Consider the following 22,494-nt stretch of genomic DNA (forward strand, 5'->3'; position numbering starts at 1 on the left):
CCATCTCCCTGCCTCCAGCCTCCAGCCTCCCCATAATGGGCATCATCGAGGAAAGAGTCGTGTAAGGGGCAAGAACCAGCGATTTCCTCATCATCCCTCAGAGCCAGCAGTCCCCAGCCTTGACGCTGTGGGCGTTTGAGGCCGGGTGGTTCTTGGTTGTGAGTCTGTCCTGTGCACTGTAGGATGTTCAGCAGCCTCCCTGGTCTGTACCCACTAGGCTCCAGCAGCACGCCCCCTGCCCCCCACTCTGACAACCAAAAATGTCTCCAGACATTGCCCCATGTCTCTGGGCAGGGGTGGGTGGGGGGAATTACCCCCATTGAGGACCACTGTGCTGATAAGCCTCCTTCTCCACATATAGTGTGACTGAGGAGACAGTCAACACAGTATTTACATTGGACGGGAGGCTGAGCTCTCAAGCGGAAAGGGGTGCGGGGGCGGGGGGGAGCGTTTCCTGTGTGTCTGGCCCTTTGCTACGTGCTCTACGTAGTTGGTCTCGTTTAAGCCACACTCACCTCTGCAGTAAGAGTTGTTAGGGTCCCTATTTTACAGGTGAGGAAACCGAGGTTTAGAGAAAAGATGTAGCTTGTCCCGTGGGGGATCGGCTGGGGCTGGTACCAGGTTCGACATTTGATGGCTGTACAGTGGGTTACCCACTCCCCAGAAAGCCTGGCCAGGTGAACTGAAACTCCCTAGCCCAGTGCTCAGCTACACGTCGAGGGTGGAGGGGGTGGCATCATCTAGGTCAGTGGTTTTCAGCGGAGGTTTTACCTCCTAGGGGACATGTGTTCATGTCTGGAGACATTTTGTGGGTCTCCCTGGGTGCTGCTGGTGTCTGGTGGTGGAGGGCCAGGGATGCTGCCGGAGACCCTGCCCACACTGCAGAGAGTTCTCCAGGCGCGTGTCATGGTGCCAGGGCTGAGCAGCCCTGGCCCAGGGAATTGTCTCCGGTCTGCGTGGTGGGGGTTGGGGGTGGGGGCGCCGTGGTGACACTGGCAAGCCAGTGTGTAAACGGAGTTATCTTACAGCGTGGGAGCTGTTCCTGCTGGAATGGTAGTTACTTAGAAAAAACACAAACAAACAAAGTTCTTACATCCTTTTGATCTTGCTTTCATCATTTAATAATTTTTCAAATGCTCTGAGTTTTCTGCTATTTTCTGTGGCCTTTGCCCCAAAGCGAGGTCCCCTCTGGCTTTTTATCTCTGGCCAAGTGGAAAACATGGGCGTCTGCTGAGCACACGGGGCGCACCAGCTGTCAGGGGAAGCGGGCACTGGAGCCGGCGGGCGCTCCTCCCGCTCACTCCTGCCTTCCGGCCCCTCTAGGATGAATCAACGGGGGAAATTACCTTCTACATCAAGGGAGCCGACGTCGTCATGGCTGGCATCGTGCAGTACAACGACTGGCTGGAGGAAGAGGTGAGCGTGATGTGGGCGTGGGAACCGGCCTTGCCGGCACCTCTGAAGGCCTGCCCTCACAGGGGGTCAGGAGGGGGGTCTCTGTATTCGTTCTCCACGTAGCACATCACCCCAAAATGCTGCAGCCTCGCATAACACATTCAATTCTCACCGTTTCTATGGGTCAAGAATGTGGGCACAGCTTGGCTGGGTCCTCCACCGGGTCTCTCACAGGCTGCAGTCAAGGGGTCGGCTGGGGCTGGGGTCTCATCTGAAGCCTCAGCCGGGGCAGGACCCTGTCCGGACTCAGTGGTCACGGGCAGGAGTCTGCTCTTTGGTGGCTGTTGGCCGGAGGCTGCCACGTTCCTCGCCACATGGACCTTCCCGTGGGACAGCTCCCAACTTGCAGCTGGCGTTGTCAGCGGGGGAAGCGAGGGAGCAGGACGGGGCGGGGAGAGGACGTCGCCTGCCCTCGGTAGGGACCTCCCCTCACTTCGCCACACTCTTTGCCGGGAACAGGCCACTGGGTCCAGCACACACTCATGGGAAGTGACTATAAAGGGTGTGGATATTGCATCTTCGATTGGGTGGTTTGCAAACACCAATGCCCACAGGGCCAGGCGGGTAACACAGACGGAACTGGCCGGGCCATGTTTTCCTGCCAGGGTCACGTTTTGTGTGTGAAAGGCACGGGCATGGTGTCAGCTCGACACCTGCTTTCCGGCAGCCCACGGAAGCGGCCGCATGTCACCGTCAGCTGCCGCGGTTATTTGGGAACACGTGCTCAGCGTGTCAGAGGTTCCGTTTCCCCAGCAAGCCGGAAACCCAGACTTTCCTGTGCAGTGTTACACCCTTGACTTAAATTTCGGAACAAACGGTGCCCATCACAGAAACTGTAGCCGTGTGGCCTGTGGGTCATGCCAAGACCTCCCCTTAGAAGGTTCACTCAGGGACACGGCTTTGGGGAAGGCAGGGTCTGGTGGCGGTGCGCTGTCCCCACGGCAGGGGCCTGTCCCCTTCAGCGCCTGGCCCTCCTCAGCGGGCGTCAGGGCCCGGGGCAGAGCCTCCGAGCAGCCCCGCTGACCGCCCTCTGTTCACAGTGCGGGAACATGGCCCGAGAGGGGCTGCGGGTGCTCGTGGTGGCGAAGAAGTCTCTGGCCGAGGAGCAGTATCAGGACTTCGAGGTGAGTGGTCCTGTGACAGTTGGTTATTCTCAGCCCTGCCCACCTGCCGGTCACATCTCCTCCCACTGCCCCTCGCTCCTCCCGCTCTTGCCATCCTCCTGTCACTGCCGAGCACAGTCAGGTTCACTCCTGTCCCCGGCCTTCGCACTTGCTCTCTGAGTGCACAGAACTCTCTTTCCGCCTGTTGCTCCGTGGCCCACGCCCTCGCTTCCTTTGGCTCTCAGCTCAAATGCCGCCGCCTCTGAGAAGTCCTCCTGGACTCCCCATCTAAAGCAGCCCCACCTCAACACTCTCCACCCTTCACCCCATTGAACTTTCTTTATTGCACTTAACAACATCTAGAATGACCATATACATAAACATTAACATATCTTTTCTGGAATAGAGTCTTTTTGAGAGCACTTTGCTACTCTGCTTGGCTCTTATATCCCCAACGTTTAGGCTGGTCATCGGCACATAGCACACTTCCTGGAAAATTTGGAATGAGGCCCTAGTTTTTTAAAGTAAAAAATATTAATGTTGAACTAGATCATTGACTTGCACAGCCAAGGGTTCCAGCATAAATATGTCATCTTGTCCCGTAGACTGTCCCTCGAAGGGAAGTGTCTTTGTTAGGTCCCCAGTCCTGGCATAAAGCCAAGCGCGCACATGCATGCAAGATGGGAAGGGAGGGGTGAGGCTGGGGTCAGGCCCTGGGCCCTTGTCCTGTTCTACCCAGAGAAGCTGTGCTTGTCTGTCTCTTTTATGTGTGAGTTCTTCGTACAGTTTTAATTAACAAGAGGCCTAGCCTTGATCAAGTCCACCTTCCTTTCCATTTTAAAGGCATCAGTTTGGAGTCGGCCCATGAGGGGCCTTTGATTTTCCTCTAGGTCTTTGCCAGCACTGGAAAGAGGGGAGAAACTGAAGGGTTGGGTCGATGGTCTTCTGAAGTGGTACTTTGTCAAGGATGCTTGGTTACAAAGTGTGCTTTGTGCCGGAGAACCTACTGCTTTTCTGAGCTCTTGAGTTGTGCCAATCCTTGCAACAACCCAGTGAGGTTGGGCTGTTATTGCTGCTTCTGGGTGAAAACAATAGAAGCTCAGAGAAGTTAAGCCACTTGCTGGAAGTTGCACAGCAGGTGGGTGTAGAGCCAAGGGTGGAACTCAGGTCTGTCCATTCCCGTGTCTGGACTGTGAACTTGGGAGGGACTGAAGCCTCCATGTCATCCCTCTGGGGGCTGCACCAGGTGCCGCGGTGGGATCAGCATGCCGTCCCACTCGGCGTCGGACAGCCTTGCACCTCCCCACCCTAAGCGTGTCCCCTGCGGTGTCCCAGGCTCGCTACGTGCAGGCCAAGCTGAGCGTGCACGACCGCTCCCTCAAAGTGGCCACGGTGATCGAGAGCCTGGAGATGGAGATGGAGCTGCTGTGCCTGACGGGGGTGGAGGACCAGCTGCAGGCGGACGTCCGGCCCACGCTGGAGACGCTGCGGAACGCCGGCATCAAGGTAGGTGGCCTGCTGCGGCCTGGCTGCGGAGCGACCCCCCGGGGAATGGGCTCCGGAATTGTACAGCTGTCCCTTGAGCGGGGTGCGAAGGTGGGGGATGGGAGAGGGGGGGACGTGTGACAGAGGGAGCCAGGCGTGCAGGGACTCCAGCCCCGTCTCAGGTGGGCCTCTCGTCACCTCCCGCCCCGGCAGCCCTGCGCGCTTGCTTTCCTGGCTGTCCTTCCTGACTGGGCCGGGCTCCACGCAGGCAGGACCGCCCGCGGCTCCTCATCCCTCCGTGCCGAGTGTGTCCACTATACCCCTGTGAGTGGCCAGCCAGCCGTCTGTCTGTGCGTCTGGGTGGATGGGTGACCACCCAACAGAGTGACCGCCTGCCCCAGCAACTGCCATGTTTACATGTTGTACTCTACTCTTTGGGGCCCCCAAATGTCCAGTAGTTTGATCGGGAGAGGCCAGTAGAGGGTGTCTGAGGAGCCTGCAAAGGATCAGCGAACTTCCTGGCTCAGCGCCCCTGAGAACACGTATGTGTTGGCCACCCGCCTCCGCCCCAAAGCAGCTCTGGGCTGCGTCCTCTGGCCTGCGTGCGGCAGAAGCGCGTGTGAGCTGGGCCATGCGAGCTTGTGGATTAAGACCGGCCACAAGGGTGCTCCGGGCACGTCTGTGCCCATCGGGGGCTCCCGTGTGTGCGAGCGTGGATTTTTGTAAACCGAACGCTGTCACGTACCTTCGGCTCATAGGAAACTGACAGCGAGATCCCAATTTTGAAAAAAACGGGCTGAAGTCAGAGGGCCCGTTTCTACTGCGTTGTGGTGTTTAAACTTTGTCCCTGGGCCATTTCCAGGACCTCCCTATTGGGACCTCGCTGTGCGGCTTTGGGGCAAGTCACCCCTCTGCCCCCACAGCAGTGAGGGATCTGTTCCGAGGCTGGAACCTGGAGGTCCACCGCCAGCGCTTTATAGTCAGGGTTAACCCCACAGGATTCCTGACCGGCGTCCGACCAGGCAGAAAGACCATGTGTCCGCGACAAGTCCGTGTTTCCTGTGGGACCCGGAAGTGACCCCTCACCCATGCAGGCTCCCCTTGCTTAGAGATCAGTTATGACTTTAAGAAGAATTCCCAGAAGAGGGGTTGTGAGGCCAGAGGCCGGGCTTTGCGATGTCCCCTGAAGCGTGTGGCCCAGCGTCTGCTGCCACCAGGGGTGGTCGCGCAGCGTCCTGACGGCCTTGAACGGGGCGTTTCCTGTCACGTGTGGGGGCCCCCGTGAGCCTCGAGGAGGTAAACGGGACACACTAAGTTCAGCTCCATGTTCCGGGAAACTCGGCCGACGCAGGCGACAGGCCGCCCCTAACAACACTAACCGCGGGGACCTCTTCCATGCGGTGATTCCAGGTTTGGATGCTGACGGGGGACAAGCTGGAGACAGCCACGTGCACAGCGAAGAACGCGCATCTGGTGACCAGAAACCAAGACATCCACGTGTTTCGGCTGGTAAAGCATTCTCTGCGGGGGGCCTCCTGGGGGTGTGGCTGCAGTTTGCCTGTAACCTCGTGACCTCATAACCTCGAGGGGGCCCCAAGAGGGGAGCACGTTAACCTGCTGGGCGCGGGCTTCCACGGTCAGTTTGGGAGGAATCACTGATGAACCAGTGAGGCCGGAGGCTCCTTCCGGTGGTGTCTCCGGAGCACCCCGTCCCGTCCCGGCTGTGTGGATGCGTGGCCTTAACCTGGTGGGGTCGTGGGCCCTTTGAGAGGCTGCTGGAAGTGAGGCAGGTGGCATGAAGGATGCAGATAAGCACATGCATGTGGAATTGTACCTGGGAGTCCAGGGTTTCACCAAGTCCTTGAAGGCCAGTCCTGGGGTAAGAAATAACGTCCAGATCACAGTATTGGCCTGAAGGAACACCTGGGAGCCTGTAGAAGGAGGTGTGTTGGGTGGGCACGGGAAACGTGGCCCCAAACAAGCAGGCATTAGGCGCCCCGAGGCTGGAGGCCAGGGGCTGTGCCTGGCCTTACTGAGCTGAGGTGAGGAGCAGGTCCCTCTGGGGCAGGGTCCCACTCCTCCGAAACCGGAGCCACCGTACCAACAGCTGCAGGGACCTAGGTGTTTGGGGGTCTCCTCTCACCCCGGCCTGTGGTCCGTAGCACGTAGAAGCTCCAAGAAGGCCAGCTGTGTGGGGAGCAGCATGCAGTGTTGCTGAGAGGCAGGTGCGGTGGATCCTCCTTGTTCGCAGGATCTGCTGACAAACCCGCCACTCGCTAAAATCGATCTGTGACCCGAAAGGCAGGGGTCAGGTGCTTTCCGAGTCGCCGGGGTCAGGTGCGCGTGGTGCCGTCCGGGTCGTGCCCGTCCGCGGAGGACGAACGGGGTGGGTCCGCCGTCTCGTCTCAGCGCTCACGCTGCACACAGTGTCCTTTGCACGGTCCATGTCGGGCCACTGTTTTGCATTTTTGTGCTTTTGGTTAGCGATTTCACCGTGTGAAACGGCCCCAGCACAGTGGTGAGGGATGGCCGCTGCTCCGAAGCACAGGCGGGCTGTATGTGCCTCACGGAGGAAATGCGTGGCTTAGCTAAGCCTCTCTCAGGCCCGCGTCCAATGTTGCTGGCCATGAGCTCAGTGTTAAGGGATCAACAGATGTCCTCAAAAAAGACATTTAAGCAGTAGCACATATAACACGAGGTTATGCATTGATCCGGTGGCAAGAGATACGGTGAGCGGAGGCTGGCAGGAGCCATGCCTGTGCTTGCTGGGGCCTGGGCCGTGTTGCTGACTCAGCGTTCAGGGCGGGGCCGTACAGAGCGTAACTCTCACAGCGCATGAGAGTCCACTGCACGTCCTAGAATTCAGGGCCCGCAGACCGTGGCTCTCGTGCTAGCTCCCTGTTCTGGGAAACAGTTTTACCTAAACGCAGATACGCCCGTTGTTTCCATAACTGTCGGAGGCTGCTTCGCGGCCCACGGAGCCCACAGGAGTTCACGTCTGGTCCTGCCTGGAAAGCCGGCGTCCCCTGCCGGGTGCCCGCACGCAGCGTTCTCACTGTGTGTTTCAGGCAGGCTGACACACATGCCCTGCTTTACTTTCCTTACATGTAAGGGAGCGTGACGTCCTGTGGGAAATGCATGGGGAAACACGGGAGTGGGGCAGGCCTGGCACAGGAGGAACCTGCAGTCCTTCTTGTTCTTGTTTTATTTTTTTACGTGGTCACAGCCGTCCTGGGGAAACGCAAGGTGGCAGACAGGCTCTCCGGTCCCCACAGAATCATCACGAACAGGATTTAATTTGGCTCTGGGTCCGGTGGCAGGAGAGGGGCAGGGGTCCTTGGCCAAGTGGCCATTGTCTTCATGCGGCTCCAGGAAGCCACTGTTTGTTGTTCTGCGGTCTCCAAAGAGCGAGGCCGCCTCACCCCTCGCTCCCTTCCAGGTGACCAACCGCGGCGAGGCCCACCTCGAGCTGAACGCCTTCCGCAGGAAACACGACTGTGCCCTGGTCATCTCTGGAGACTCCCTGGAGGTAGGACCGCCTGGTGCCCCTTCCTGCTGCTGTGAGGGAAGTGACCTTGCTGACCCCCTCCCTCCCCAACAGATCTGCCTCAAGTACTACGAGTACGAGTTCATGGAGCTGGCCTGCCAGTGCCCGGCCGTGGTCTGCTGTCGCTGCGCCCCCACACAGAAGGCCCAGATCGTGCGTCTGCTGCAGGAGCGCACTGGGAAGCTCACCTGTGCAGTAGGTAGGCTAGTCACCTGGGCAGTAGGTAGGCTAGTCACCTGGGCAGTAGCTAGGGAAGTTACCTGGGCAGTAGGTAGGCTAGTCACCTAGGCGGTAGGTAGGGAAGTTACCTGGGCAGGAGGTAGGGAAGTTACCTGGGCAGTAGCTAGGCTAGTCACCTGGGCAGTAGGTAGGCTAGTCACCTGGGCAGTAGGTAGGGAAGTTACCTGGGCAGTAGGTAGTTCACCTGGGCGGTAGGTAGGGTAGCTCACCTGGGCGGTAGGTAGGGGAGCTCACCTGGGTGGTAGGTAGGCTAGTCACCTGGGCAGTAGGTAGGCTAGTTCACCTGGGCAGTAGGTAGGGGAGCTCACCTGGGCGGTAGGTAGGGGAGCTCACCTGGGCAGTAGGTAGGGGAGCTCACCTGGGCGGTAGGTAGGGGAGCTCACCTGGGCGGTAGGTAGGGGAGCTCACCTGGGCGGTAGGTAGGGTAGTTCACCTGGGCGGGTAGGCTGCAGCTTGAGCCTGTCCCGCTCTTCTGCTGGGTCCATTTTCTGGCGGGATAATTGGGTCCTGTGGCTGTGTTCTGCACACTCCCCAGGCCACCTTGCTCGGGTCTTGATATTTTCCTCTATGGACTTGGTTCTGTTTTGTTATAATTATGATTTTGCTCTTTCCCTTTGAGAAAGAGGAGGTAGGTGTGCCTGAGGGCTTCTCTCCTTAGCTGGCACTTTCTTCGCCAGCGACCTGGGGCGCAGCATTGCTGAGGGGTGAAGACCACACAGGGCGCTGGATCTGGGTGCCGCTCTAAGCGGGTGTTTACTGGCTGGGTGCCCGGTGGCTCCCTTCAGCCGCTGAGCCTGTCTGCTCATGGTCAGTGGGAGAGCTACAGCGCTCTTCTCCGGTGGAGCTGACGAGATCAGACAGGGTAACTTAAAAAGTGCTTGCCACAACAGCCCCCATCAGAGGCAGGCCGGTGGTGGTCGTAAACGGGGTGGGGGTGGGGGGGTTTGAACACAGACCCCCTGCTGCTGCGGAGTGGCAGGGACCTTCAGCCAGTCACCGGTCCCTCTGACGCCCGCCGTCAAACAGGAACCCCGTGCCGCAGGTTGTTGGTGTGGTTATGGGAAGTAACCAAGTTTCTTGTCTCTCCCAACTTCTGACTTGTTTCTCCGGTCTGTGTGCCCATAGGTGACGGCGGCAATGACGTCAGTATGATTCAGGAGTCTGACTGCGGCGTGGGCGTCGAGGGGAAGGTGAGCGGGTGCCGGGTGCCGGGTGGCAGTGCCAGGTGGCGTGGAGTTCTCTCTTCTCCGAGGCACAGCGTCAGTGCTTCTGGGAATCGCACATTAGGAATGTGCTGTAAGGAACCCTGCATCCTGACGACCCCGCCTTACCCCCTGGGGTCAGAATTCGGATCACTGCATCCTGCAGACAAATGCTGATTTTTTGCTTGCGAAAACCTAAGTTAAAAATAAAGAAGGTTTTTGCCATAATCTTAGGGTACTGGATGTGCTTCCGACTTTTCCCTGGGGTGGTGGTGTCAGTTGGAGCCCGAGTTGTCACACTGTGTGCGGAGCGGGGTGTGGGAGAATGGGATGTGGTGGGCGCTTGCTAAAAGGCCCGGGGCCTGCAGTTCTTTTGAGTGTTTGTTACAACAGTTTTCCATCTCTTTCCTTGTCAGCTGTGTGCTGCCTCCCATAGTTTGCTCTGCCCTCTCTAATTTGTGCCGCTCAGTGACTCTCTGCCAGAATAGTGGCCACCAGCTGCCAGAACGGGGTGCAAAATACGGCCCTGGGTGAGGGCCGGGGGCTCCCCTTACATTTTGGTCCGTGTCCTCATGAATTTGGCTCATCCTTTTCTTCCTTTTTCACCCTTTCTGGTTAAGGGACCGCGAATGAAATGTTACGTCTGAACTCTGTACGGACTCCTTTGTTGCAGGTTTTAGGAAGACACTTGAGTTTAATAGATAGAATTCTTTACAGGTGTCTATGTGGAGCCAAAACATTTCCCCTAAAAATTATACTCTGATACCTTTGTTTTTGGAGAATGAAAGGAAGAAATGGTCACTGTAAAAAATTAGAACAACTTAGAAATAGATGAAGTGTCTTTTAGATAGTCTCATCTAAGTGGTAACATTGTTTATTATTCAGAACTTTTGTCTATGTGTATATTGCTGGTTATGAATATGTATGTATGCATATATTGAATACACATACGTACGTTCATGCATATGCATATCTTACACATGCATGTATATTATTTTCAGGTATAGTTTTAAATTAGAAACATTATGCATTTTAAAAAAAATACCTACAGTGGGGCCTTGACTTACGAGTGTCCTGACTAATGAGTTTTTCGAGATACGAGCCATCTCTCGGCTGATTTTTTGCTTTGAGTTGTGAGCTAAAATTCGGGTTACGAGCCAGCTTCAGATACCCCACCGCTAGTTGGCGCAGCGAACGTCACAGTGAACACCACAACATCAGCCCAGCATCACGTGTCTCACTCGTTCACTTTTTGATTTGACATACGAGTAATTTGAGTTACGAGCTCTGTCACGGAATGAATTAAACTCGTAAGTCAAGGCCCCACTGTATTTTTATTGATTCAGAGAGGAAGGGAGAGGGAGAGAGAGAGAGAGAGAGAGAGAGAGAGAGAGAGAGAGAGATAAAAACATCAATGAAGAGAGAGATTGATTGGTCGGCTGTCTCCTGTATGCCCTACACTGGAGATCAAGTCTGCAACCCGGGCATGTGCCCTGACCAGGAATCGAACCGTGACCTCCTGGCTCATAGGTCAATGCTCAACCACTGACCTACGCGTGGCTGAGCAACATTATGCATTTTTAATGCAACTTGATGACATCTGTTATCTTGGATTTGTTTCTACATCAGAACATGTAGATCCGTCCTTTTTTTTACCTTCCCTCAAACTTTTTATTTTGAAGATGTCACTCCTTCAGAAAAGTTGAAATAGAGCAGTGAGCACCTATCTATTCTTCACTTCAGCTGACCAGTTGTTAACATTTGCCTCATTCTCTCTCTCCTCCCCCAGCCCCCAAATCAGTGGAAAGTCAGTTGCCGAGATAATGCGTTACCCCTAACTACTTTAGCATGGACCTCTTAAGAAAAAGAACATTATGTTACGTACTCAAAATAACATTATATGCCCCCCCCCACCGAATGCCACGTTGAGATAACATTATATAATTTTCATAGTTCATTCTCCTCTGTCGTCCTCAAAATGTTTAATGAAAGTATCTCCAGGAACCAACGAAGGGACAGTTGTGGGTTCTCCCCGCTACCTGTGGGTGAGGTTGATTTGATTCACATTCTGTGTTTTTGGTGTGAGTAGCACCTAAGGGGAATTTGCATCCCCTGTTGCATCTGATCAGTTTGTCCCATAAGTGGCATCCGTCATGGACCTTTTAAAATGATAAAATTCCACTACATGGTTGCACTGTAAATTATTTCCGCTTCTATAAATGTGCAAAGCTGCCATGTATGTTCAGGAATGTTCCATTTAATACTGTTAGTAGCATCTGATCCTCCCGCCCCCGCTCCCCCCCCCCCATTTTTAACTCTTAAGGGGACCGAGCGTTATAAAATGCCTGTCTTTGAGCGATTTTGTGCTTCTGATGAGCATTACGGTGTGGGCCTTACCCCCAAGGCTTAATGCTACATCCATTTGACCTCCAAATTATAACTATCTGTGATTTGGAATGTTTTTTGTTTAAATAAATTCCTCTTTTTAAATCAAATTTAGACTTGGACCACCAACTGTGTAGAGCTTGAAACCAAAGAATCTCTTTATTGAAGTTCTCGGGAGATCTCCTTACAGTGTCTTGCTTTTTCAATTAAAACAAATGTGTTCGCTTTGACCTCTTGTGCATCTGACGGTGCCCAATTTCATCGGATTTCAGGAAGGAAAACAGGCCTCGCTGGCTGCAGACTTCTCCATCACTCAGTTCAAGCACCTCGGCCGCTTGCTCATGGTGCATGGCCGCAACAGCTACAAGCGCTCGGCCGCCCTCAGCCAGTTCGTGATCCACAGGAGCCTGTGCATCAGCACCATGCAGGTGGGTGGCCGCCGCCCCTCCGCGCAGGCGCGCGTGGCTGTCCTGGAGAGAGCGGGGAACCAGGCTGTGCCTTGGAGCTGCTACCCCCTCCAGGCCACGTGGCAGCTGATAGACCTCAGATTGCCCGGATCCTTCCTGTTAGGCGGTGAAGGCCATTCTTGGGGTGTCGTATAGACCGGAGTTGTTATAACTGGTTTGCCGGAAGGAAAAATGCTGTTAAATGCTAAGTGGGTACTGAGTTTTCCACATGCAGAAATAAGGGCCAGTCGAGAATAACTTGCTGTCTGTAGCGCTACCTACACACTGGGCATCGGGCTGTGTTCACAAGGCAGTGTCTCACTCAGTCCTCACAGTAGCACCCATTTCACAGATGGGGAGCCTGAGGCTGGGGGCGGGGGAGTTTGTGTAGTGTCCCTCAGGGTTAGTGTGCTCAGACAGGGGACTCCAAGCCTGTGCTCTTAATCAAGGTCTCCGCCTCGGTGCCCTCCATACATAAGGGCTATAGCAGCTAACTGTGTACTAGGGAGAAGGCCAAAGGGGAGAAAAGAAAACATTTTGGGTGTTGAAAACCTGTCTACTGATTTTCCTCCGTGGGCATTTAGGTGAAAATACTCCCAGTTAAGTGGGGAGAACATGGGGATGATATATCTCAGAACCCATGGTTTTTGTTCTGACCAAGTCACTAAGTATAGCAGGTCCTCAAATAATGTCGATTTGTTTAAGATAATTTCATTATAACATTGGTGTTATAATAAATGTTCTTTTAAAAATCAATTAGCCTATGGTAAACATTGTTTTCATTATACATCATGTTGCTTAAAGTCACAGAACCTATCCACGGTGTTAAGTGAGGACTTACTCTATGATACCTTGAGCAAGCCACTCCACCACTCTGGGCCTCGGTCTTTCCACCTGTAAAATGGGGACGGGAAGATCTGCCTTGTCTCTCAGGGCTCCTTTGAAAAGTAGAGCATTTTATAAGGGACCAAGTGCTAAAGGCATCCTTACCATTATTAATAAAACAAAAGAGGATGATGTGTAAAATAAGAGGACATTTAAATTTGTAGGAAAGGTGATTAATCATACATGAAAGGCACAAGGCGTCCTGCCTTTCCGAGCGAGTCGGGTGGTGCTGCTCTGTGTTGATGAGAATTCGCCCGTCACCGGCCTCCTCCGTGCATGCCTTTCGGGGTGAATGTATGTTTTTAATATCTGTGCACTTATGAGTGTAGGAGCCTTAAAGTGATTTTCATCAACATGCTCTAAACCCAAACAGCTGGTTCGGTTCATCAGACTGCATCTGTACTTTCAACTTATGCTCGCTCCTCAATTGAACTGGATAGGACGGTGGTTTTAATCACCGGGAGATCAGTCAGCCCGTCCCCGGTGAGGCACACAAAGCGGGCCTGGGTGAGCTCCCTTCTGTAAGGCTCGCATGCCACCAGGAACACGGCTTAGAAAACATGGGCGCTGGGAATCGTTCTCTGTGCTAGGAGAGTGCCCTTGACCCTGTCCACCGTGCTGACAGTGGGCCAGTCCGTGTTAGAACTGGCCCTGGACGGGGGTCTCTTTGATAGAGGTGTGGCGTCTTGTGTCCCCCCTCTGCTCCCCCCCCCCAAGTGCTCTTTTCAAGATGAGGTCTTTGTGGTCAGCTCGGGGCATTTGGAGAAGGAGGCTCCCCGTGGTGATCTGCAAAACGAAACACCAGATTTTTGACATTTTTACAACCATCCTTTCTCTGCAACAGCCCAGCCTGGGTGAGAAGCTCCTTGAAAAGTGGCTTTCACCTTTCAATTCTGAAATCACGACCAGGGTGGCACCAGGGCTTCCTGCCAGTGACCGTGGCCTTAGGTGACCCCGTGTCCTGAGCTGTGCCAGGTGAACAGGCATGGCAGGGGCTGCGGGGAGGTGTCTGGGGTTAGACCTCTTCCTGGTCACGAGGCTGGCTCAGCCTTTCTCCCGTGTCCGTCCTTGGAAAGCCTTAGGGAGCAGCTGTCCCTGCTTCCTTTGGTTTTATACTCAGGGGAGTGAGCTTCGCGGCCACTTTCCTTCCGTGAGCCCCTAGAAGTCCAGAGAAGGAGGTCACAGCATCAGGCCTGCTTTGAGCTCCCTGGTTTATTTCTTCACCGCCCGTAGCTAATAGTTCCCAAACGAGGAAGCAGAAGTTTCGGGAAGGGGTCATAAATATCTTTATTCCTCTTGTCTAATTGCAATTCGTAAAATTTTCAAAAATAGTAAGACCTATAGTGTAAGAAGTAAAGCCTTCTCTCCAACCGCACCCTCCAGGGTGATTGCTTGTGTCCTCCTGTCAGAGGCTGTGTTTCCATATCAGTTCCCACACATAGGCCCACTTGTGATGGTTGCACATCCAGGGAGGCGGTGATGCTGAGCTCTTAGGAGCGTGGGCTCTGAGACAGGTGGGCTAGAGTCCCGAAGTGCCACTTACCTGCCCAGTTTCCCCGCCTGTAATATTCAGGTGACGTTAGGACTCGACCTCGTGAGCGGTTCTGGAGAGTCACTGAGCCCATCTACACAGTGTTCCAGCTCATGTTCGCAGAGGGGCTGAGAGTGGACTCTGGAGCTAACAGACTCCTTGGGTATGATTCCTGGCTCTGTCACTTATGAGCTGTGTGATCTCGGGCAAGTCACTTAACCTCTCTGTGCCTTCTCTCATTGGTAATATGGGGATGATGATCACAGTACCTCCTCCATAGGGTTGAGTGAGCGTTAAGCGAGCTAATACACTTAAAGCACTTACGACTGTTGGTGTGAAGTAAGTGCTTTGTAAGAGTTGGGTGCTGTTTTTATAAACGTAAACATCAGGGCTTTGGCGATGGTTTTGCTAACGTCCTCTTTCTCCTTGCACAGGCTGTCTTCTCCTCTGTGTTTTACTTTGCCTCCGTTCCTCTGTACCAAGGATTCCTCATCATTGGGTAAGGAAATCCAGGCAAGCTATTAATTTTTTATGAAACCACCCTGAAATGCCACAAAAGAAAGAAGGAACATTATATAAAGGAACATTATACAAAGTCCCCAAGTGGCCAGCCAAGCCGGGTCCAGCAATGCAGGTTAGACTTTTTTGGAATTACTGAGTTTTTGAACTGCTGAGCCTGTAACCAGGCCGAGGAGGTTGTGTCCGGTCGGCTTGTGTCCATGGCACTTGGCCATTTGTACCTGGTGAGGGAAAACCGCCGGCCCGCGAGACCCAAGGTTATTGGCTGATTGGCCACCAAAGCAAGAGGGAAGGCTCGCAGACCAGCGATTCCATGTGGGTCCTAGGAAAAGAGAAAAGCGGGGTCTGCGCAGCACCCCCCTATGCGGCTGACCGCAGTGGGACGGCCCGCTGTTGGGTGTGCAAGGTGGGCGAGTCTTGGCAGACCCCTGCTGCCTCTGACCCATTAGACAGGGTGTCCCTTAGACATTTGCTGCCACCAGCTCACCCTCACTCCTCACCTGGATTCATGATGTTCCTTTTGACCTTTTCAGAGGGTTGCTCAGTCTTTGACTTACCCAGGTGGGTGGAGTCTAGTTACCACCCGCCCTAGATAGAGGCGCACAGGCGCCCCTGGCTCGGAAGAGGTGCAGGAAGGCGCTGGCCCCAAGGACGGTGTTTTGCCCGGTCAGCCGAGAGTAGGCACTGGACTTCTAATTGGAAAAATGGACTGTCCTTTGTCAGGTCCTGGAAGAGTAAAGCAAACAGGCCTGAATATAGCAGGGGCTTCCGTGTTCCACGTGGTCCTTTCAGGAACTGGTGCCCGATTCCCTCTCGGTTCTCATCTCCTCCTCTCTCCACCCTTCAGCTCCAGCTGCACTGGCTGCCTTGCTGGTCTTCCAACAGAAGGGACACATTGCTACCTCAGGGCCTTTGCACTCACTCTGCTGTCTGCCTGGGGTGCTCTTCGCTCCCGTATCGGCATGGCTGCCCCCTCATGTCTTGTGGATGTTTACCAATGTCAGGTCCCTTGGCCGCCTTCTCAAACTGCACCCCCACCCTGTGCCTTAGTCCCCTTCTCTATTACACTTTCCTCCAACACGTGGTGTAGTTTACTGGAGTGTTTATTGACTCACGTTTTGTCTGTTTTTCATCTTGACTCTCCAGTGCTTCGTTAGAACTGGCCCTGGCACGTGGGAGGCACTCGGTACATGGTTGTCGATGGGTGAATGGGAACGGGCCAGGCCTTACCCGCAATCTTTCTCTCCTAGGTACTCCACCATCTACACCATGTTCCCTGTGTTTTCTCTGGTCCTGGACAAAGACGTCAAGTCAGAAGTTGCCATGCTGTATCCTGAGCTCTACAAGGATCTCCTCAAGGTTCACCGAGCTCCTTCGCCTTCCCCTTCCTCCCTCCTTCCTTCCTCCTTCCTTCCTTCTTCTTCCTCCCTCTTTCCTCCCTCCCTCCCTCCCTCCCCCTTTCCTTCCTCCTTCCTTTCTTCCCTCCCTTTCCCTCCCCTTCTTCCTTCCTTTCTCCATCCCCCCTTTTTCTGTATTTCATATAAAAGATACCTGATTTGAACACACTTGAACTGGTGGCTTTGAGGAGAAATGCATGGGAGTTTTTTCCCCCTTAAAAAAGTAACATACGCACATGTAAAGAATATTAAACAGTAATATATAAATGGAAAACAAGCCAACTAACAACTTTTGTAGAAGCTCTGGACAGTCTTGTATCTGCTCCTAGAAATGTTTATGTACACGTCTGAAAAGTGTGTGTGTGTGTGTGGAGTGTGTGTGTGTGTGTAATTTCATTTGCTCTCGAGGGTTTTTTACTAAAGGGCAGACTTATTCCTATCTAATGTCGATTCTCTTTAAAAAACATAATTTATTTGATGTATTCAGATATGTGTAAGCCACTTCCTTTGATGAAGACGGGCAGGTGGCCTTGCCTCGTTTGGGGAGGAGTTGCATGAAGGCAGCGGGCGCCCTGGCTGAGCCCCGCACGGTAACCTCTTCTGTCTGTCTCTCCCGTAGGGACGGCCGTTGTCCTACAAGACATTCTTAATATGGGTTTTGATTAGCATCTATCAAGGTAAGAAAGGGGAACCCACCGCTTGCCTTCTGCTCTGGCCTGGGCCCCAGGGCAGCTTTATGTTCTGTTGTCTGTAGGACGGAGAAGCTGGAACCCTAGGATAGCAGGAGGGAGCGTGTCCGCCTGCCCCTGGGGGCCCCTCTCAGGGAGTCCTAAGGACTAGAATATGCAGCACTCAGAAGTCCCACATGTGAGGTGCTGCTGTCAGCTCAATGCCATGAAGTCAGAGAAAAAAATGACTCACACTAATCAAAACCTGCCAAGGTGTTAGAGCCATTGTACCCAAAAGCGGTTACTTTCTGGAATGTTCTGCTGCTTTTCCTGAGGTCAAGTTGCAGTGTTTGAAAAGCATATTTATTCCAGTGGCCTCCGGGGAGGGTCCCTGAGGCCGTGGAGGCTTTGTGAGACCTTAGTGAAGTCCGAGGAGGGAGCATCAAAGCCTCTATTTGTTTTTATTTTTCCTCACTCTTTCCAGAAGGTCTATTTAAAGTATGTTTTATAAGCCACATTATATACGGTGGTCCTAATACCTCCCTCCATCAGCTCATATAGAATTTACAAATATACAAGGTATATTGGGGTTTGTTTTTAATGCTTTCTGCTGGCGGGGTGCACAAAGAGTGTGGAGACCGTGGAATTTGTTAGCAGGGGCCTAAATGGTCATGACAAAATGCCAGGGGTATTTTAAAGGAGTGTATCAAGGCATAATATATGCATCTGGTTCAAGAAAGCCAGCCCGGCATGAGAGTTCAGGTGGGAAGCAGTGGGCTGCGTTCCACGCCCTCCACTCCACCGGCTATGACGGGCCGCCACCCGGCGGGTCCCCCTCGGCGGGTCTGCAGGTTTCCCCGGGCCCTGCCTCGGAGTGTTATTCCTGTGCCGCTAGCAGTTTTGATCGGTGTGAGATGTATCCATCCAGCCCCTGCCTTGCTGGCTAAAGCCTCATCTACACCCTCCCCTCTCCCCTCTCTCTCCTCAGTAGCGGCTGAGTGAGCCTCCTGGTCAGCTCTATCATTTCGTATAAAGTTTACCGTCTTAACTCTTGGGAAGGGCACCGTTCGGCAGTGTCCAGTCTATTGGCGCTGTGACAGGTCTCCAGAGCTTTGTATCCATCCGACCATAAACTCCTCTTTCACCTCCTGGCAGCCCCTGGGAGCCTCGGCCCGCCAGCCCGCTTTCTGTGTCTGTGAATTCCACTTGTTTAGAGAACGCTGTCATATAAGGGGCATCATTCGGATTTTCCTTTCATGTCTACTTGCCTCTGTCATTTTAAATAGTACATTTAAATTTCTATTTCTTGTTCCATCCGCTTCAGATAGTTAACCTCACCCCATCTCCCTCCCTCCCTCTTCCCCCCACCCCCCCACCCCACCCCCGCAGTGATAGACTCTTGGTTATTACGTAAGGTCAGAAGGGGAAGTCGGAAAACTAGACAAAACTGGAAGGTGATGCCTCTTTAAAACTTGCATAAAGCACCACTCATTCAGCAAGTGGTACTTCTCAGGTCTTAATGGAAAAACAAATGAAAAAAAAGGCGTCTGACGTGAGTGAGTGAGCCGTGAGCCTTCGGGGAGCGTGGGGAGGCGTCACGGGGGAGGTGGGAGCACGGGGGTTTGCGCTCCCGGTGAGAATGCCGCCGGGGGCGCAGCGGCCCTCCCCACCCGCACTTCCTCTCTCCAGGGAGCACCATCATGTACGGGGCGCTGCTGCTCTTCGAGTCGGAGTTCGTGCACATTGTGGCGATCTCCTTCACGTCGCTGATCCTCACGGAGCTGCTGATGGTGGCCCTGACCATCCAGACCTGGCACTGGCTCATGACGGTGGCCGAGCTGCTCAGCCTGGCCTGCTACATCGCCTCCCTGGTGTTCCTACACGAATTCATCGGTGAGACCCCCGCCCCCGCCCCCCCTGCATGGGAAGCCTGTCTGTCGCCTCCAGAGGTCTCCCAGCTTGCGAAGGAAGGCAGCCCCCGGCACTGGGGTCCTGGGCTCCGTGTCCACCAGGCCGTGGCCCTCGACTGCCCCGCTGACGGCTGTCCCGTGGGCAGTGTGCGTCAGCCATCCGGGCCGGGCGCTTGGGCAGGGTCCCAGCGGAGAGAGCTTCCTTTGGGAACTGGATGTGCTGATGGGCTCCGGAGAGGATTCTGTGTCGTTCAACAAGGGCCCGGTGGGTTTCCCAGGGAGCGACTGCTGTGCTGGGCTCTGTGTCATATGGAGATGCCGAATGCCCAGGTCTTGCTGGTGAATGAACGACAGAGGGCAGGACTTAGCATTATTCCCTTGGGAAACTGCCTGACCAGGACGGCGCCTCTGATCACGTCTCTGTGCCTCAGCAAACACTCCTTACAAAGGTCTTGGTAAAGATAAAGGAGCATCCGTGTGAAAAGTGAAAAGTCTTAGAACGATTTCACACTTGTCCCCAAAAGTTCAAATGGGTTTTGTAAGCACCTACTATGCGCTCAATGGCTTGAGACTGGGGAATGGGGGTGCACCCAGGGGCTTAGAAAAGCTGTGGTCGGTCCCCTTAAATGTGCACCTGCCGTAGGACTGGGTGAGCAGCATACAGTGGGCCTTAGGGCTGGCACATAGTAGGTGCTTAATCAATGCCAGCTGTGTTTCCCCATCCTGTGTCTCGGGCAGTGGGGTCATGTTTACTGTGACCTCCATTCCATGCACTGTTGAAGCCACCAGCTGTCGCCCCCCTAGCACCGAAGGGCGTGCCTGTCCTTAGATCAAAGCCCCGAGCTTACCCTGTTTCCGACCAGGGGGCCCACCTGCCTTGCGCCACCCCCAGACCCGTCCCCTGGCTTCCTGTGACCATCACGCAGACGAAGGGGAAATCGGTGGGGAAGCAGGCACGTGTGTTTGAGGGTCGCTTTCTGCTCTCCGGCGGCCGTGTTTAAAAAACTCCAACTTTCAGAGCCCAAATCAAAAACACCTGTAAGAATTGGTTTTCGTCTGCAGTCTCTGTTTCCTAGTTGTTGAAAAGAGCAGTTCACCGAGGACCAGGAATACAGAAGCAGGTCAGAGAGAGGGGAGCGCGAGGCAGGTTGGGCTGACAGCCTTACGGGCTATTAGCTGCTGGCACGTCTGCCCCTGAAAGATGGAGTGGAGGGAAGGAGCACGCCAGGAGGCCGTGTGTGTGTGTGTGTGTGTGTGTGTGTGTGTGTGTGTGTGTGACGGGCGATAGCTGTGGTGGCCGTTTCTGGACCACAGGTGCCTTCTGGAACATTCCCGCCCACTCACGCTGTCTTCCCGTTTGCTTGCAGATGTGTACTTCATCGCCACTCTGTCCTTCCTGTGGAAAGTCTCTGTTATCACGCTGGTCAGCTGCCTGCCCCTCTACATCCTCAAGTACCTGCGCAGACGGTTCTCCCCGCCCAGCTACTCCAAGCTCACCTCGTAGGCTGTGTGCGCGGCGGCGGGAGTCTGGTCCCTGCTCTCCTGCCGGACAGAGTCAGTCCCGTTCATCCTGACCGCCCGAGGGCTCTGCAGGAGGGGCTGCACGTGTGGTGTGGACGAGAAGAGGCTCTGCCTGGAGTCCTGCCCGAATACACGGGAGGGAACCCCAAGGAGCCCGCGCGGCCCGTGTGAACCCCGTGGTTCTGCCTGGAGTGAATGTGAATGTGTCCCCGTGGGTGGCTCAGCCAAGAGATTTATACGCGGGTCGCTGTGCAAGGTCCTTATGACTTGAATTTTGTTGTCACGTGATAAAGTTTCTGTCTAGTTGGAGATTGTAGAGGACTTTTGGTTGGTTGGTTTTTTTCATCAGTCCTGACGTGTGTGCACTCTTTATGTCTTTTCTGCTCCTAAAGACTGGTTTTAGAGAAACGTAAAGCTCTTGGTTTCGGGGGAAAGACGGTGCATTTGGTTAAAAGTTATCCGGACACTAACCTCAATTTGGAAACGCCAGGTGTCCCCTCTAAGGCCGCTCTGCTACTGAAGCCGGGCTTCCTGGGATCACAGGAAGGCAAATGAGAGGCGAGGGAGAATGAGCTGCAAATCCAGGTTTCCCAGGCATCTCACTCCGCACCCACACTGGAGTCACGTCCCCGCCGCCTCGTAAAGGAGTGTCAAGGTGCCACTCTGCTTTGTCCGGACCTGGGAACAATCATGAAGCCCGCGGCCATCTAGGACACCCGCGGCATCCTCTGGGAGTTGTTTTCGCAGGAAATGTGCCACCGAACAGCCCCTTAATATGCCAACAGGGTGAAAAGAGGTACAACTAATGCTTTAGACAGTGGGGCTCACACGGCTCGGACCCTGGTCCAGAGCGGGGAGGTCAGGACTGGGCCCTTCACCTGCACTGAGGTCTGTTTCCTGTTGGGAGGAATGATGGAGGACAGAAGGACAGAGGCGGCAGCCTCTTACCACGTTGCCATGCTCGGTGGCAGCTTCGAGCAGGGAGCCCCATGGGAGGAGGCCTGGCATGGGCCTGGGCTCTGCTCCTCGGCGTGCAGCCTTCACGGGGGGACGGGGGGGCTTCTGAAGGGCAGGCAGAGGCCGAGACGCCACCCACCGGGCTGCGGCACGGGCGTGGTTTTTTTTTTTTTTTAAATGTATTATTGATTTTTACAGAGAGGAAGGGAGAGAGATAGAGAGTTAGAAACATCGATGAGAGAGAAACATCCATCAGCTGCCTCCTGCACACCTCCTACTGGGGATGTGCCTGCAACCCAGGTACATGCCCTTGACCGGAATCGAGCCTGGGACCCTTCAGTCCGCAGGCCGACGCTCTATCCACTGAGCCAAACCGGTTTCAGCTGGGCGTGGTGTTTCTTATAAAGCCGTGGCTTCTCGGCCCGGTCACTCTTGCAGCGGCCAGGTGTGCAGGCCCCGGGGGTTCCGTTGGCGAGTCTTCAGGAGGTGACTGTGTCTGAGGCCTCAGATGGGTGGTTAATCCTGTGTGAGTACATGCCCTTCAATCTGTGGGCACGGCTTCTGTGTGTGCTTCAGAGACGTAGGCTTGGCCTGGGTGCTGGCCCCACTGCCCGAGGGCCCCTGCTCCGGGGACACGAGGAGCCGGCGTGCCTCGCCTTGGCAGCACCCTTCCTGTGCTCACGTCTTCATGTTGCCTTTTTATATCTTTATAAAGTGACAGCAAGTTGCAGGCCCTCGGAAATTAGCTATTGACAGCACTTCTGTCTTAAGATTCTGCAATGTTACAGTATTTGCCCCTCCCTGTTCCACCCATTTCCACCTCCCACCGAGATCTACAGGGAGCATATATAGGGTGGAGCAAAAGTAGGCTTACAGTTGTTCATATGGAAAAATCATGCAGTAATTAATAAATGATGATGTAAGGATAAACTGTTTTGCATACTCATAACTGTAAACCTACTCCCCCCACTCCTCCCCCCCCCCCTCGGCCCCCCTATAATGCAGTGGAGGAATGGCTATTTCAGAACAGGGTTTTTGCCTAGAACGCTCAGAAAGGTCGAGCAGGTCTGAGTCCACTGCGCTATTTTACGCAGTTTCAAAAGTGGAGGAGGAGGCTGTGCTCCGAGTGCCTGCACCTGGCTGCCGTGTTGGGCGTCAGACGGGCGTCTTAAGTATTTACTCTCTGCGCTTGCAAACCCGGGACCGGGCCTTGCTCACAGGCCGGTGAGGGCTCCTGCAGGGA

General features: G+C 54.3%; 1 protein-coding gene across 1 annotated transcript in view; it reads left to right on the forward strand.

Moving 5' to 3' along the window:
• ATP9A (ATPase phospholipid transporting 9A (putative)) overlaps window positions 1-21,090 on the forward strand; it is a 120,216-nt gene extending 99,126 nt beyond the window's left edge. The window contains exons 16-28 of the mRNA XM_081096742.1: window positions 1,324-1,416; window positions 2,496-2,579; window positions 3,894-4,064; window positions 5,454-5,552; window positions 7,483-7,572; window positions 7,645-7,789; window positions 8,956-9,020; window positions 11,690-11,845; window positions 14,714-14,778; window positions 16,049-16,157; window positions 16,815-16,872; window positions 18,553-18,756; window positions 20,141-21,090. Of these exons, the coding sequence (XP_080952868.1) occupies window positions 1,324-1,416; window positions 2,496-2,579; window positions 3,894-4,064; window positions 5,454-5,552; window positions 7,483-7,572; window positions 7,645-7,789; window positions 8,956-9,020; window positions 11,690-11,845; window positions 14,714-14,778; window positions 16,049-16,157; window positions 16,815-16,872; window positions 18,553-18,756; window positions 20,141-20,277 (1,476 nt within the window). The 3' untranslated portion in view covers window positions 20,278-21,090. The remainder of the gene's footprint in view (window positions 1-1,323; window positions 1,417-2,495; window positions 2,580-3,893; window positions 4,065-5,453; window positions 5,553-7,482; window positions 7,573-7,644; window positions 7,790-8,955; window positions 9,021-11,689; window positions 11,846-14,713; window positions 14,779-16,048; window positions 16,158-16,814; window positions 16,873-18,552; window positions 18,757-20,140) is intronic.
• Window positions 21,091-22,494: the final 1,404 nt, after the last annotated feature.

This window comes from Myotis nattereri (assembly GCF_964212035.1).
Source record: "Myotis nattereri genome assembly, chromosome: 8".
NCBI lineage: Eukaryota > Metazoa > Chordata > Mammalia > Chiroptera > Vespertilionidae > Myotis > Myotis nattereri.